This window comes from Sorex fumeus, unplaced genomic scaffold, assembly GCF_029834395.1.
Source record: "Sorex fumeus unplaced genomic scaffold, SorFum_2.1 ptg000063l, whole genome shotgun sequence".
In the NCBI taxonomy this organism is placed as follows: domain Eukaryota; kingdom Metazoa; phylum Chordata; class Mammalia; order Eulipotyphla; family Soricidae; genus Sorex; species Sorex fumeus.
This window is the reverse complement of record NW_026606120.1, coordinates 77207395-77219753: the sequence shown is the minus strand read 5'-3', so window position 1 is coordinate 77219753 and position 12359 is coordinate 77207395. Positions and strand designations below refer to the sequence as shown.

Genomic DNA, 12359 nt, shown 5'->3' with positions numbered 1-12359 from the left:
TTTAATTCTCCTGCCTGGAGATTTCCTCAATCCCAGCATACCTACAGTCGCAGTCCCTAGTTTTCTTGTATATGTGGGTATATCCTCTCACATTCAAGCCAGAGGTGTTTTGGGGGGCGGGGAGGTGCACGCCCGGCGATACTCAGAAATTACTCCTCTCAGCTCAGGAACTACTCCTGGCGGTGCTCGGGGGACCCTCTGAGGTGCGGGAGATCGAACCCGGGCTGGCCGCATGCCAGGCAAGCGCTCTACCCACTGTACTATCGCTCCAGCCCCAGGACTACCTTTTTTTTTTTTTTTTGCGGGGAGGGGGTGGGGTGGCAGAGGGGAGACTGTGCTGCGATCACTCCTGGCGGGGATCGGGGGACCCTACGTGGTGGTGCCGCGGATCGAACCCGAGTCTACGGCGTGCAAGGCAGGCGCCCGAGCCCGGTACGGTTTCCCGGCGCCACGCCCGGAACCGGAGGGCGGGAGCGCGGTTTCCCGACGGAAGCGGCGGGGCGCGGACGCGGCCCGGAAGTTGCGTGCGGGCGGGGGCGCGAGGCGGCCGCGGGCTGCCGTTCCCCCGAGATGGCGTCCAAGGTGGGCTCGCGACGGTGGATGCTGCAGCTGCTCATGCAGGCGGGCGCGGCGTTGCTGACGCGCTGCCCGTTCTGGGACTGCTTCAGCCAGCTCATGCTGTACGCCGAGCGGGCCGAGGCGCGCCGGTGAGCGGGCCCGCGCGGCCGCCGAGCACGGGGGGTGGGTGTCGGGGGGGCGGGGGGGGGCGGGAGAAGCGGGGACGGGGGCCCGGCGGGCACGGGGGCGGGAGGGGGCCTGGCTTCATCCCGCCCGCGTGGCTTCTCCCCGCCCCGCCCGCAGGAAGCCCGACATCCCGGTGCCCTACCTGTACTTCGACATCGGGGCGGCCGTGCTGTGCGCCAGCTTCATGTCCTTCGGGGTGAAGCGACGCTGGTTTGCGCTCGGGGCCGCCCTGCAGCTGGCCATCAGCACCTACGCCGCCTACGTCGGGGGCTACGTCCACTACGGGGATTGGCTGAAGGTGAGCGCCGTGGGGGGCCTGGCGGCCACTTCGCGGGGGGGGGGGGGTGGGGGGGGATGGGGAGCCCCGGTCCCCACGGAGAGAGGCGTGTCGACCCAGAATGGAAAGAGAACCCGGGGCCACCGCTTTTGCGGACTGTGGAAGCTGAGGCCTAGAGATGAGACAGACGTCAGAGACGGTCCGCACTTGGCCTTCCTGTGGAACCCAGGTCCCTGGGCACGATTAGCTTTGCCATCCCAGGCTCAGGGGCTGAGCCGCCCGCCGGACTTTTCGTGCAGCGTGTAAGCCCATATGTGCCCGAACCTGTGTTGGCCGCTGCGTGCTTGGAGCTCACTCCATGCCCGAGTGGGTCTAGCCGGGAGACAGGTGTGGTGCAAGTGTACAATACACTTCGGGAGGGACATGGGGCTGGAATCTATCCAAACTGTGAATGTGGGGTGGGGGGGACCTTGTTCTTTGGGTTCTGCCATTTGCTTCCTATAGGACCATGCAGTTTTTCTAATATCTCTGGCCAACAGTCTTTTCCTTCATTGTGTGTGTGTGTGTGTGTGTGTGTGTGTGTGTGTGTGTAGTGGAGGGTATAAGGGGGTACACCCTGGAATGTACAGCTTACATCCCAGCCAGCTGAGCATTCCATCTTTATGGGGGTGGGGTGGGGAGTCACTCTCCAGGAGCGCTCAGAGGACCTCAGTGCACGAGGCCGGGCAGTTCGGGTCTCGGTGCAGTGATGCAGTGCTATCTGGGCCCAGCAGCACCGGAGAAGGGGCCGAGCAATGTGGGGGATCCCACCCCTGGGGCCTTCTGCTGGCAAAGCATGTGCTGGGGCCCCCCTGAGCTATCTCCCTGGCCCATGCTCACTTCTCATAAACCTCTCTGTCTCAGCTTGAAGCCCCCGCACCGGGAATGGGCTTCTCAGAGGGGATGGGATGTTGAGCATGCGCTAGCGGACGGCCCTGATGGGGTCCCTTCTGCCTTGGTAGGTCCGTATGTATTCGCGCACCGTAGCCATCATCGGTGGCTTCCTGGTGCTGGCCAGCGGCGCTGGGGAATTGTACCGCCGGAAGCCCCGTAGCCGCTCACTGCAGTCCACCGGCCAGGTGTTCCTGGGCATCTACCTCATCTGCGTGGTAGGTTGGGGGACCCCCCTAGCGGCAGCGCTTGTCTGGGAGTGCACTGAGCTCGGGCTGGCAGGACTCAGGGGAGGTGGGCAAGACCAGCTTGCGTGCGGTTCTTAATTTCCTGGCTGAGGCCCCCCTGAGGAAGAGTTAGGGTGACCATTATTAGGTCCCCAGCCCGAAGGCCAGGAGAACATGAGGGAGTGGTTCTCTGAACTCTAGTCCTCAGTGGACTATAAAGGAACCACAGAAGAGTGCTGAGAGTTCAGGTCCCTGCTAGGACTTGGCTCCGTGGGGCGCTTGGGGGCTGCTCCTCCTATTTCTGCAGGAGGCCTAGGCCTCGAGGCAGCCTCACTGAGTTACCGGGCACCGTGTCCATGTGGAGTTCTGTATTCAGAGGCGGGGGCCCTCTCTGATCGCAGGTACACCTTCTCTCTGAGCCCCCTGATCGAGACCTCCTGGAGTGCCCTAGCTCAGCTTTCAGAAGCCCTGAGTGAAGGGTCAGAGGTCATCTGGAGAGGAGCTGCCTGGTGGGTGCTGTGTCCGGGGGCACTGCCCAGAGCAGCTCCAAAACCCTGAGATGCTGTTTCTAGGCCTACTCGCTGCAGCACAGCAAAGAGGACCGGCTGGCGTATCTGAACCACCTCCCGGGCGGGGAGCTGACGATCCAGCTCTTCTTCGTGCTCTACGGCATCCTGGCCCTGGCCTTCCTTTCGGGCTACTACGTGACCCTGGCTGCCCAGATCCTTGCCATCCTGCTGCCCCCGGTCATGCTACTCATTGATGGCAACGTCGCCTACTGGCACAACACACGGCGTGTGGAGTTCTGGAATCAGATGAAGCTCCTGGGAGAGAATGTGGGCATCTTCGGGGCCGCTATCATCCTGGCCACGGATGGCTGAGTCGCAGGGCAAGAGGGCAAGACGGGTTCAGGGAGCCACTCAGGGGTCTCTTGTCTGCCTCCTCGCCAGCCCAGTTGCTGGTTATTTATGCTTTGGGGTACTCGTGTATGTGTGTGTGTCTCTGTCTCTGTCTCTGTTTGTCTGATACTATGAGTGATGGTGAGAGACAGGGCTCTATCCCCATTCTGTGGCCATGGCGGGGTAGGAGCCCTGATGATGATGCCTTACAGGTTCTCTCCTGTTAGGAGGAGAGGTAACAGCCAGCAGTTCCCCCGAGACTCCTGTTCCTGAGATGGGAGTTAAGGAGTGTGAATGGGGTGCTGAGAGGGAAACGGAAGTGAGCCCTGGGCACCTCCCCTTTGCACCCAAAGGCTGCACGTTGGCTCTGCAGTGCTCCTTGAAGACCTCAGTACGGGTGCGTGTTGACTCGTGGCTCAGGCCTGGGAGGAGCAAAGGAGCTGTTGGGGGGTGGGGGGGGCTCTGTGAAGGTCACGTGGGTTCTCAGGGTATCAGAAGCAGCCACTGCACTTGCTGCCTTCCCACCTCAGGAGCAGGGCAGACCCCAGTGTGATCTGGGGTGCATAGGGGTGGGGCAGCCAGCAGCCAACCTCCTGGCTCCTGCTGTCGCCGTTTCCATCCCTTTGGTTAGCTTGGTGGGGTGAGTGCCCCCCTCCAAACACCAGACCACACAGTCTTCCAAAAATAAACATTTTATATAGATATCTGACTTTGCGCCTTTGTTTTCCCCAGAGGGCATGAGGCCATTGGCTGGGACTGACATTGGACTTAGCAAGATTGTGTCTGATCAGGCCCCACCTTTGTCCTACTGTGACTGTGTGTGGCGTGTGTGTATGTCCTGTTCTTAGAATCCCCACATTCCTCCTCTCTTTGCGAATCTCTGTGTGTGTGTGTGTCCTGTTCTCAGAGTCCCCACATTCCTCCTCTCTTTGCGAATCTCTGTGTGTGTGTGTCCTGTTCTCAGAGTCCCCACATTCCTCCTCTCTGCAAATCTCCTCCTCCCTGGAGTCTGGGCCTTTAACCTCACACAGTCCCTCTTGTCACTTGTCAGTTCTTTTAGGCTACTAGAAAACCCTCTGGTAAGGGCAGCTAGAAGGAGGGAAGTGATGTGGTCTACTTTCAGGCTGAGCATTTGGCAGGAGGAAGAGGAGGCTCAGGGTGAAGCGGCTGCCTTTGAGCCACAGAGCTGGGCTCTAGGTTGCTCCTGTCTGCTGCTGCGGCCCAGCTGTGCCCTTCATATCACCCCTCTCCCAAGGGCAGCTCATGTCACAGCCCCTGGGATAGCCTCCCCAGAGAGTAGCCCCAATAGCTAGTCTGGTACCGGGCACATTGTGAGGGTTGGGAAGCGTCAAGGAGATGTCCTGCTCTGGATTTTTTTTTTTTTTGGTCACCCCTGGCAATGCTTAGGGGTTACTCCTGGCTCTGTACTCAGGAATTACCCCTGGCAGTGCTCGGGGGACCATATGGGATGCTGGGAATCGAACCCGCGTTGGCCGTGTGCAAGGCAAACACCCTACCCACTGTGCTACTGCTCCAGCCCCTGCTCTGGACTTCTGACCATTCCACCCCACGAAGACCGAGCTAGAATTCCAGAGAGGCCTCAGAGGAAGCAGCCGAAACTCAGCTCTGAGCCTCTCCTGAGAAAGCAGCTGGGGCGGCTGTCTGTGTGGTGTGTGGATTGCAGGGGCTGGGGCTGCTGACGCCCCAAAGAGGAGAAAGATGTCACTGGCACCTCAGTTCCCTCTCAAGCCCCTGGGTCCTCAGCCCTTGAGAACATGCTCGCAGAGGGGCACTGGCCGTTTCCTTCCAAGCGTGAGCTGACTCTCCGACATGTCTTTGGGTTTTAATCAAGGCCTCCGGGAAAGTTGTAAGACCCAATGGAATTATCAAACGAGAGGTGGAATAGCCAGCCGACTGCGAGGGGGCCTTGGGGCCACACAGAGACCCCTGAGGTTCGGCTTTAAGGCCCCTGACCCCCTCTAGTTCCCTAGACTGGAAGCTGAGGCGGAGAGCCATGGCTTTGGGACACGTGTGGGCTCCGGTGGGTTGCTGCCTGCTGGGCTTCCCGGCTCGGGCACCCGCCTCTGGACAATATATAGAATAGGGTTGTCTCCAGATCACTGTCTAGCCTGGGGTCGCCTCCAGTCCGCTCTGGCTGGCCCAGGATGGCTGGTGGTGAGGGTCAGCTGCCTGGGTCAGAAGCTGGCTTGCAGAAGGAGTCCGGCAGCCCTTTGGCATGGTTCACCAGCTCATAGGAGTCCCGGATATCAGCCAGGCCAAACCAGAAAAAGATCCACTGCTTGTTGGAGAAGCTGCCATCGCTGTGTTTGAAGTACCTACGGGAAGAGAACGCGGGGGTTCAGGCAAGGCTCACTGGTCACCCGCTCATTTACTGGGGCCTGCTCCATGCTAGACCCTACCGGGGCTTCCTGCCCTGAGCTGATTCTTCTGTCCTCTTAGCAGCAAGAGGATGGAGTTAGGGTCTCTCACAGGGAAGCAACCTCGGTTCAGAGAGGTTAGGTAGCTCACCTGAGTAATACAGCTAGGAAGGTTAGTATAAGGGCAGCCTTGGACCTTGTGGCCAGGGGAGGGGACCTAGTTCACTTCTTGGTGCCCACAGAGCAGGGGAAGAGAGGGAGAGATCCGAGGACAGAAGGGGATGTCCCATAGGGTTCCCTGCAAGTGTTAGGCACCACCACTGCCACTGGGCTAGCAGGGCCGGGGAGTGAAGTGTGGCTGTGGGCATCTCGGCAGAGTGAGCTCTGTTCCCCGGGGAAGGCGGGGCCATACTGGGTGGATGGTGCGGTGGACAGGGGCTGAAGGAGAGCGGGAGCAGGACCTACCACGGGTTGATGGGGTTGGTGACCCGGGAGCGCCAGAAGAGCGTCTGCAGGTCCCGGCGCAGGCATTCCCACAGCATCTGCCCGGAGCCTTGGCCTTGACGACTGGAGCTCACCACAAACTTGTCCAGATACGGGGTGCCCCCCAGGACGGGCTCCATGGTCAGGATGGCGGCCGCGTTGTACCTGGCGCCGCCGGGGAGAGGCAGGCTGGCACCTCTTTTGGGCCCGAAGATTCCCGCCTCTGACCCTGGACCCCTGCTCCCCGGCCCTCCGCGCTCACCCCTCGGAGAAGTAGATGGAGTGCAGCCGCGGGCGCAGGTTGGCCAAGTAGTCGTCGCGGAGCCTCTTGCCGAAGCTGGTGTTCACCAGGGTCACCAGGCGGCGCTGGTCCAGGCTGTCCAGGCTGCGCACTCGCAGCATCCGCTCGGCGTTCTTGAACAGGGTGCCCCGGCCTGCGTGGGGGTGGAAGAGAAGCGACTCGCTTAGCCCGGGAGCCGGGACGCATCCGTGGGGTGCGGGTTCCGGATGGAGCTGGGGAGCTGGCGGGACAATGACCCTCTTTGATCTCCGCAGTAAAAAGCGAGCCCACCTGGGGCCGGAGCCGTAGCACAGCGGGTAGGGCTAGCCTTGAGCCCGGCTAACCCGGCTTCCATCCCCGGCGTTCTATACGGTCCCCTGAGCCCAGCCAGGAGTGAGCCCTGGGCACCGCCGCTTGTGGTCCCCAAACAAACAAACAGAAGTGGAAAGAAAGGAAAGATGGTCTACGGGGATTTGTGTAATGATTCTCTCAAAGGGATGCCTCAGTGCCTCGAGTCCCGCCCACCGCCTGCAGTCTTGCCTACTTCCCGCCTATCACCCGAAATCCCGCGGCCCCGGCCCCGCCCATCTCCCCAGGCCCAGCTCAATCCGATGGATCCCGCTCGCCTGTGGTCCCGCCCACCTGCCCAGATCCCCGCCCAACGGATCCTTTCCGCTCACCTTCAGCCCGCCCACCCTTTCCACCTCCTTCGCTGATGCCGGGTTCGAGTAAGAGCTAGAAGCCTGGGCGGTGGCATCCATCCTCCCCACCTCCCAATGGCTCCGTACTCGCGGGGAGGCCGTTTTCCCTGTCCACTCACAAGCACATGCGGAGACCCAGGCCCTGACCAGCGCGCGGCCCTCACCCTTGTTGCTGAAGAGCTCAGTGAGCAGCGAGCTGGCGTCGGTGATGACGGCAGAGGCGTGGTGGGGCATGCGGCTGAGTACGTCCACGATGAGCCGTATCTGCTGCCGTTCCTTGGTGCTCATCCACTCGGCATTGGTCACCAGGTCCAGATCACCCGGCAAGTTCACTTTACTCAGGACCTGCCGTCCGGGGCAAGGGGGCGAGTCAAGAATTGATCCTGTGCCTCCCTGGACCTTTTTCCTCGCTCACCCCTTTGCCCTTCTTCCCAGGAAGGGTTCCGAAGGGGCACCGCGGACTGAGTGTCCTCTGACACGCTCCATTCCAGAGCAGCGCCCGAAGGTCGCGCGGGCGACGACCCGGCCTGACGAGGAGTAGCGGGGCTGGGTGAGGGGGCGAGAGGAGGGGGCGCACCGTGTGACTGCTGTCCCGCAGGCCGCCGGTAGTATTGAGGAAGATGATTTTGGTGGGCTGCAGCGCCTTAGCCAGCGACGCTGTCACCTCCAGCGAGTCGAGGAGTACCGAGCGGCGCGCGGTCGTCTCCCCGATGGGGCACAGGATGGGGATGCTGCCCGACTCCAGGCACCACTGCAGCAGGTCGGTCTCCACGGAGACCACGCCGCCGTAGCTGCGAGCCAGACGAGGTGCTCGTGAGCGCCCCCTCCAGGCTCGCGACCCGCAAGGGCGGACGTCGGGGCAGGCGCGGCGGGCACTAACCTGGCGTGCGGGGCAGGCTCAGCTGCACTCAGCACTGATCCCCCGCCAAAAAAGGGCACGGCAGGGGCGGCGTTGTGCCTCAGGGCGTCCACCAGCACCTTACAGTTCTGGGCCAGCTGCGCCTTGGCCTCCCAGAAGGAAAGACAACCCGAGGGGGCCGTGGGCGTGGGCAGCCCCAGCACCACCAGCGGCTTCATGTCCATGCGCTGCAGGAAGGCCAGCGCGAAGGCCAGGGTGGACACGGCCTCCGGGCTCAGGAGCACTTCTTCCTCCACCTGAGGGGGGGAGGGAGGCAGGTGTTCAGGAGGAGCGGTGACTAGCTTCCCCCCGCACCCGCTTTCGCCTCCAACCTGGTCCTCCTGGGCGGTGGGACCCGCTCGGCTCCCAGGAGCGGTCAGGCCCCATCTCTGGCCGCTGGCGCCCACCTGCTCGCCCTTTGCCCGTTGGGTCTTGCCATCCCCTTATCTCACACGCCAGTTCCTCCCTCCGCCTCTCCCAGCGACCTTGGACTATGGGACACCTGGGGGGAGGGGAGGGGAGGGATGACGCAGGCGGCTCCTGCCCGAGTTCCCCGCTTGGCCGTCTGGAATCCCCGGGTGCGTCCATGGTGGGAGGGGGCCTTCTCGCGACATCACCGTGGACGGGGTCGGGGCGCCCAGACTGCCCGCCCGGGCCGGGCGTGAGCCTGGGAGAGGGGCCGCCGTGCTCTGGTCCGGGCCCCGCTCCGTGGCGCCCCTTCCCGGTCCCGCGGCGCCGAGTCCGGAGCGGATCCCGCCCTGCGCCTGGCCAGGAGGGACCCGGCCACCGCGACGCTCCGCTCACCTCGATGACGGCGAAGGGCTTGTCGGAGGGGTGGTGGCCGGCCTGGAACTGCGTCAGCCAGTGGCGCGCCTCCCCGGGGCTGGCCCCGCACTGGGTCAGGAAGGCCTGGATGTCCCTCTGCACGAGCGAGCGGCCGCCCGCCGGCCCGGGGGACTCCGGGGGCACCGCGGGCGCGCGCGGCGGCGTCCACGACGGCTCCTGGACGGCGGGCGAGGGGACGCCGTCCTCCGCGCCCTCGGCCTCGTCGGGAGCGGGCTGAGCCGGGGCCCGGGCGGTGCTGAGCCTCCGTCCCGGGCTGGCGCCCCTGGCCGCCCGCCGCCGCGCGCTGCCGCTCAGCCTGCGGGGGTCCCCGGCGCTGCGGAGGCCTCGCAGTCCCCCGCCTCCGGCAGCGGTGGCCCTCAGGGCCCCGGCCAAGCGGGCCGTCGCCATAGCAACCAAACGGGCCGGGCCCCCCACGAGTGAGTGTCGGGCGCGTGGGACTCTGGGGGGCTCTTAACCCGCGCGGGACGGGGCGGGGCGGGCTCCGGGGCGGGGCGCCGGCTGGGGGCGCGGAGTCGCGGGGGGGGGGGTGAGTTTGCCCAGGCTCAGGCGGGGGGGGGGGGGGCGGCGCCACAGGCTCCCCCGCCCCTGGGCCGAGCCCGACCCTCCGGCGACCTCAGAGCCGATTTGCAGGGTGCAGGGCCTCCTGGGTCCGCTGTCCAGGTCGCTTCCGGGAGGGGCCCCGCTTCAGGGTCTCGTTGGGGCTCTGATGACCCAAGGGATTCGGACGGGGACAAGAGAGTTGAGGTGCCTGGAAGCGGGGTGGGGGCCCCAAGAAAGGAAGGTGGAGTGCCCCTCTCGACAGGGCAGGGGAGGTTCTGCTGAGGGAGCCCAGTAGACGGGAATCGACTCCCACAGAATTTTGTCATATTCATTTTGTCATATTTTGGGGGGGTGGGGGGCGTAGTCCAAGCAGTGCTCAGAGGTTCCTGAGCTCCTTGCAATTCTCAGCCCGATGCTTCCCCCCACCCCCACCAAACTAGTTCATCACGTGACTTCCGGTCATCAGGAACTGGGATTCGAACCTCTGCCCTGAGCTCCCACCCTTTGAGCCTCCAACCTTCCCAGCCTCAAGTCACCTTACTGGGATTCAGGGTTGTCATTGTTATTGTATCTCTGTGGGGCTGTGGTTAGGTCTGTGACACTTGCCATAAGCAGAAGAAAACCTTAAGAATCAAGAATTAGCCCGGGGGTGGGGGGTGGGGGTGGAAGCAATAGGACAGCAACGGACCCGGATCCAATCCCCTGCATTCCATATGGTTCCCCAAACCCTGTCAGAAGTGAACCCTGAGTGCAGAGCCAGGAGTAAGCCTTGAGCACCACCTGACTTGCCACCCTGCCAAAAAGAAAAAAAAAATAATAATAATAATAACATGGAGTTCATGCCCAATTCAATCAGCTTAATCAATGGCTGAATAAATGCAGTATTCCTACATTAAGCACGGTAGCACTGTCCTCCTGTTGTTTATCGATTTGCTCGAGAGGGCTCAGTAACGTCTCCATTATGAAACTTGTTACTGTGTTTGGCATATCGAATATGCCACAGGTAGCTTGCGAGGCTTTACTGGACGGGCGAGATACTCTCGGTAGCTTGCCGGACTCTTGGTAGCTTGCCGGGCTCTCTGAGAGGGGCGGAAGAATTGAACCTGGACGGACTGGGTCGGCCGTGTGCAAGGCAAACGCCTTACCTGCTGTGCTATCGCTCCAGCCCAATAATAATAATAATAAATAGCAATAAAAATAATAATAATTAATGCCAGAGACATAGGGCAGTGTATTGAGCCTCCTGAGCCCTGCATGCCGGAGGCCTGGGGCCATCTCCAGCACTACATGGTCCCTGAGCACTGCTAGGAGAGGAACCAGCACAGAACCAGGATGAGCCCATGAAAATCTCCAGATGTAGCACCCCAAACCCTGTACTCACACACACACACACACACACGCACACACACACACACACACACACAAAATAAAACACCAAAGAATGAAGACCAAAACAGCTCTTGGTCGCCTGCTGGCTCTCCTGGTGAAACAGGACATTGCCGAGTGTGGCTGGACGTCAGAGCTGCCCTCCCTGGACCCCGTGACACTTCCTCCTGGTGCGTCATGGCAGGGGCAGCTGCCTGCCAGGTGCAGGCTGAGCCAAGCGCCTCCCGAGCGTCATTTCAGCCCCACAAGCAGCCTATTGTCATTACCCACTTTTCTCTTTTTTTTCCTTTTTGGTTTTTGGGCCACGCCTGGGCTTACTCCTGGCTCTACACTCAGGGATCAGGGGACCATGTAGGGGACCAGGGATGGAGCCCAGGTCGGCCATGTGCCAGGCAAGCGCCCTACCCACCATACTACCGCTCTCCCTGTTACCCCTTTCTTCAATCGAGGACGTGGAGGCTTCTTAGCAGCGGAGCTGGACCTTTTTGTGCATATTTGGGGCTGTCCAGTAGCACTGGGGGCTACTCAGAGCTCAGTGCCAGAAAATACAGGAGGCCCTTTGGCAGGGAGGGGGCCCAGGGGTGCTAGCAGCTGTGTCTTCCTCCCGGGGGAAGGGTTTCGTGCCTTCTGAGAAATCCAGGTTCCCACAGAAGCAAGGCTGAGTCTTGTGTCTGTCCGCTACAAGGTCTCCCTTCTGCCTCTTCCCTCAGCTTCTGCACCCCCACTCTCCCAGCCCCTGCTTCAGGAGGTTTGTCTCTTCGCCCCAGCCTCAGGGGGTGCTCCCGCCCCCACCCCAATTCTTCACATTCCCATCCAAGTGCCTGCTCGCACCCCATCTGCGCCTGATTCTTTCTCCAGCGACTATTCACTGTGAGTCTCTTCACCCCTTCTGACCCCACACCCTCCCGTGAGGCAGGAACAAAGCTCTCTGGCCCGGCTGTCCCCCTCAGCCCCGGCTCTCGAGCATTGGAGGGTCCTGAGGCCCTTCTGTCTCCCAGGCAGCTCAACCTAATCTTTTGGGCTCCAGTCCAGAGGGCCGTGGCGCCCATGGCCAATCGCCCAGGGATCTCCTGAGTAGATGATTAACTCCAGGCCCATGACCCTGGGGCCACTGTGTGGCCACCATTTCTCTGGGGACAAGCCCTGCTCTCTGGAGACAAGTGGGGGTGCCTGGGGTCAATACCCCCACACACCCCGCCAAGACACAGCATCCCTGGGGGTCTGCAACTTCCAGCCTGATTTTTCACTTTGTTTCCAGAGCTGGTGTTGTCCAGGCCTGGGGCAAGACATCTAGGGGCCAGCCCAGCCTTTCATCCCCAGCCCCTCAAAGGCCTTCACCCAGCAAGGGCCTTGGCCCAGCGCTGCAGAAACTGGTGTGAAGGGCGAGGTTTCCTGCCGTGGGCCCTTCTGACTGCCCCCTGGGTGGGCCAGAGTGACAATGACCTGGGTAGGTAAGGGGACAAGATGGATCACTGGGAGTCCCAGCCACAGCACATGAGGGGAGACAACACAGTGCAGTTTGCAAATGTCGAGACCCACACATCCACTGAGTTGTCCCGGACACAGGTGTGCAGAGACAGGTATGCGGAGAGACAGGTGTGCAGTGAGCTGCTGTGTGCACACACGGGTGTGCAGAGACGGGTGTGTGGACAGATAGGTTGAGTGAACTGCACGGTGCACACACAGGTGTGCAGAGATGGGTGTGTGGAGAGATAGATGTGCAGTGAGCTGCAGGATGCACACACAGGTGTGCAGAGAAACGTATGTGTA

The 12359-nt window shown here is 61.9% G+C and overlaps 2 protein-coding genes across 2 annotated transcripts; one reads left to right on the top strand and one right to left on the bottom strand.

The window, feature by feature from the left end:
- Positions 1–516: 516 nt before the first annotated feature.
- On the top strand, positions 517–3779 carry TMEM101 (transmembrane protein 101). The gene is made up of 4 exons (XM_056127919.1): positions 517–707; positions 862–1042; positions 2023–2169; positions 2751–3779. Exons 1-4 carry the CDS (start codon positions 571–573, stop codon positions 3057–3059), a joined length of 774 nt encoding a protein of 257 aa, XP_055983894.1. The 5' UTR covers positions 517–570; the 3' UTR covers positions 3060–3779.
- Positions 3751–9073, bottom strand: NAGS (N-acetylglutamate synthase). The gene is made up of 7 exons (XM_056127918.1): positions 8622–9073; positions 7800–8074; positions 7497–7710; positions 7084–7264; positions 6201–6372; positions 5921–6103; positions 3751–5413 (listed from the first exon to the last, which is right to left on the bottom strand). Exons 1-7 carry the CDS (start codon positions 9048–9050, stop codon positions 5260–5262), a joined length of 1608 nt encoding a protein of 535 aa, XP_055983893.1. The 5' UTR covers positions 9051–9073; the 3' UTR covers positions 3751–5259.
- Positions 9074–12359: the final 3286 nt, after the last annotated feature.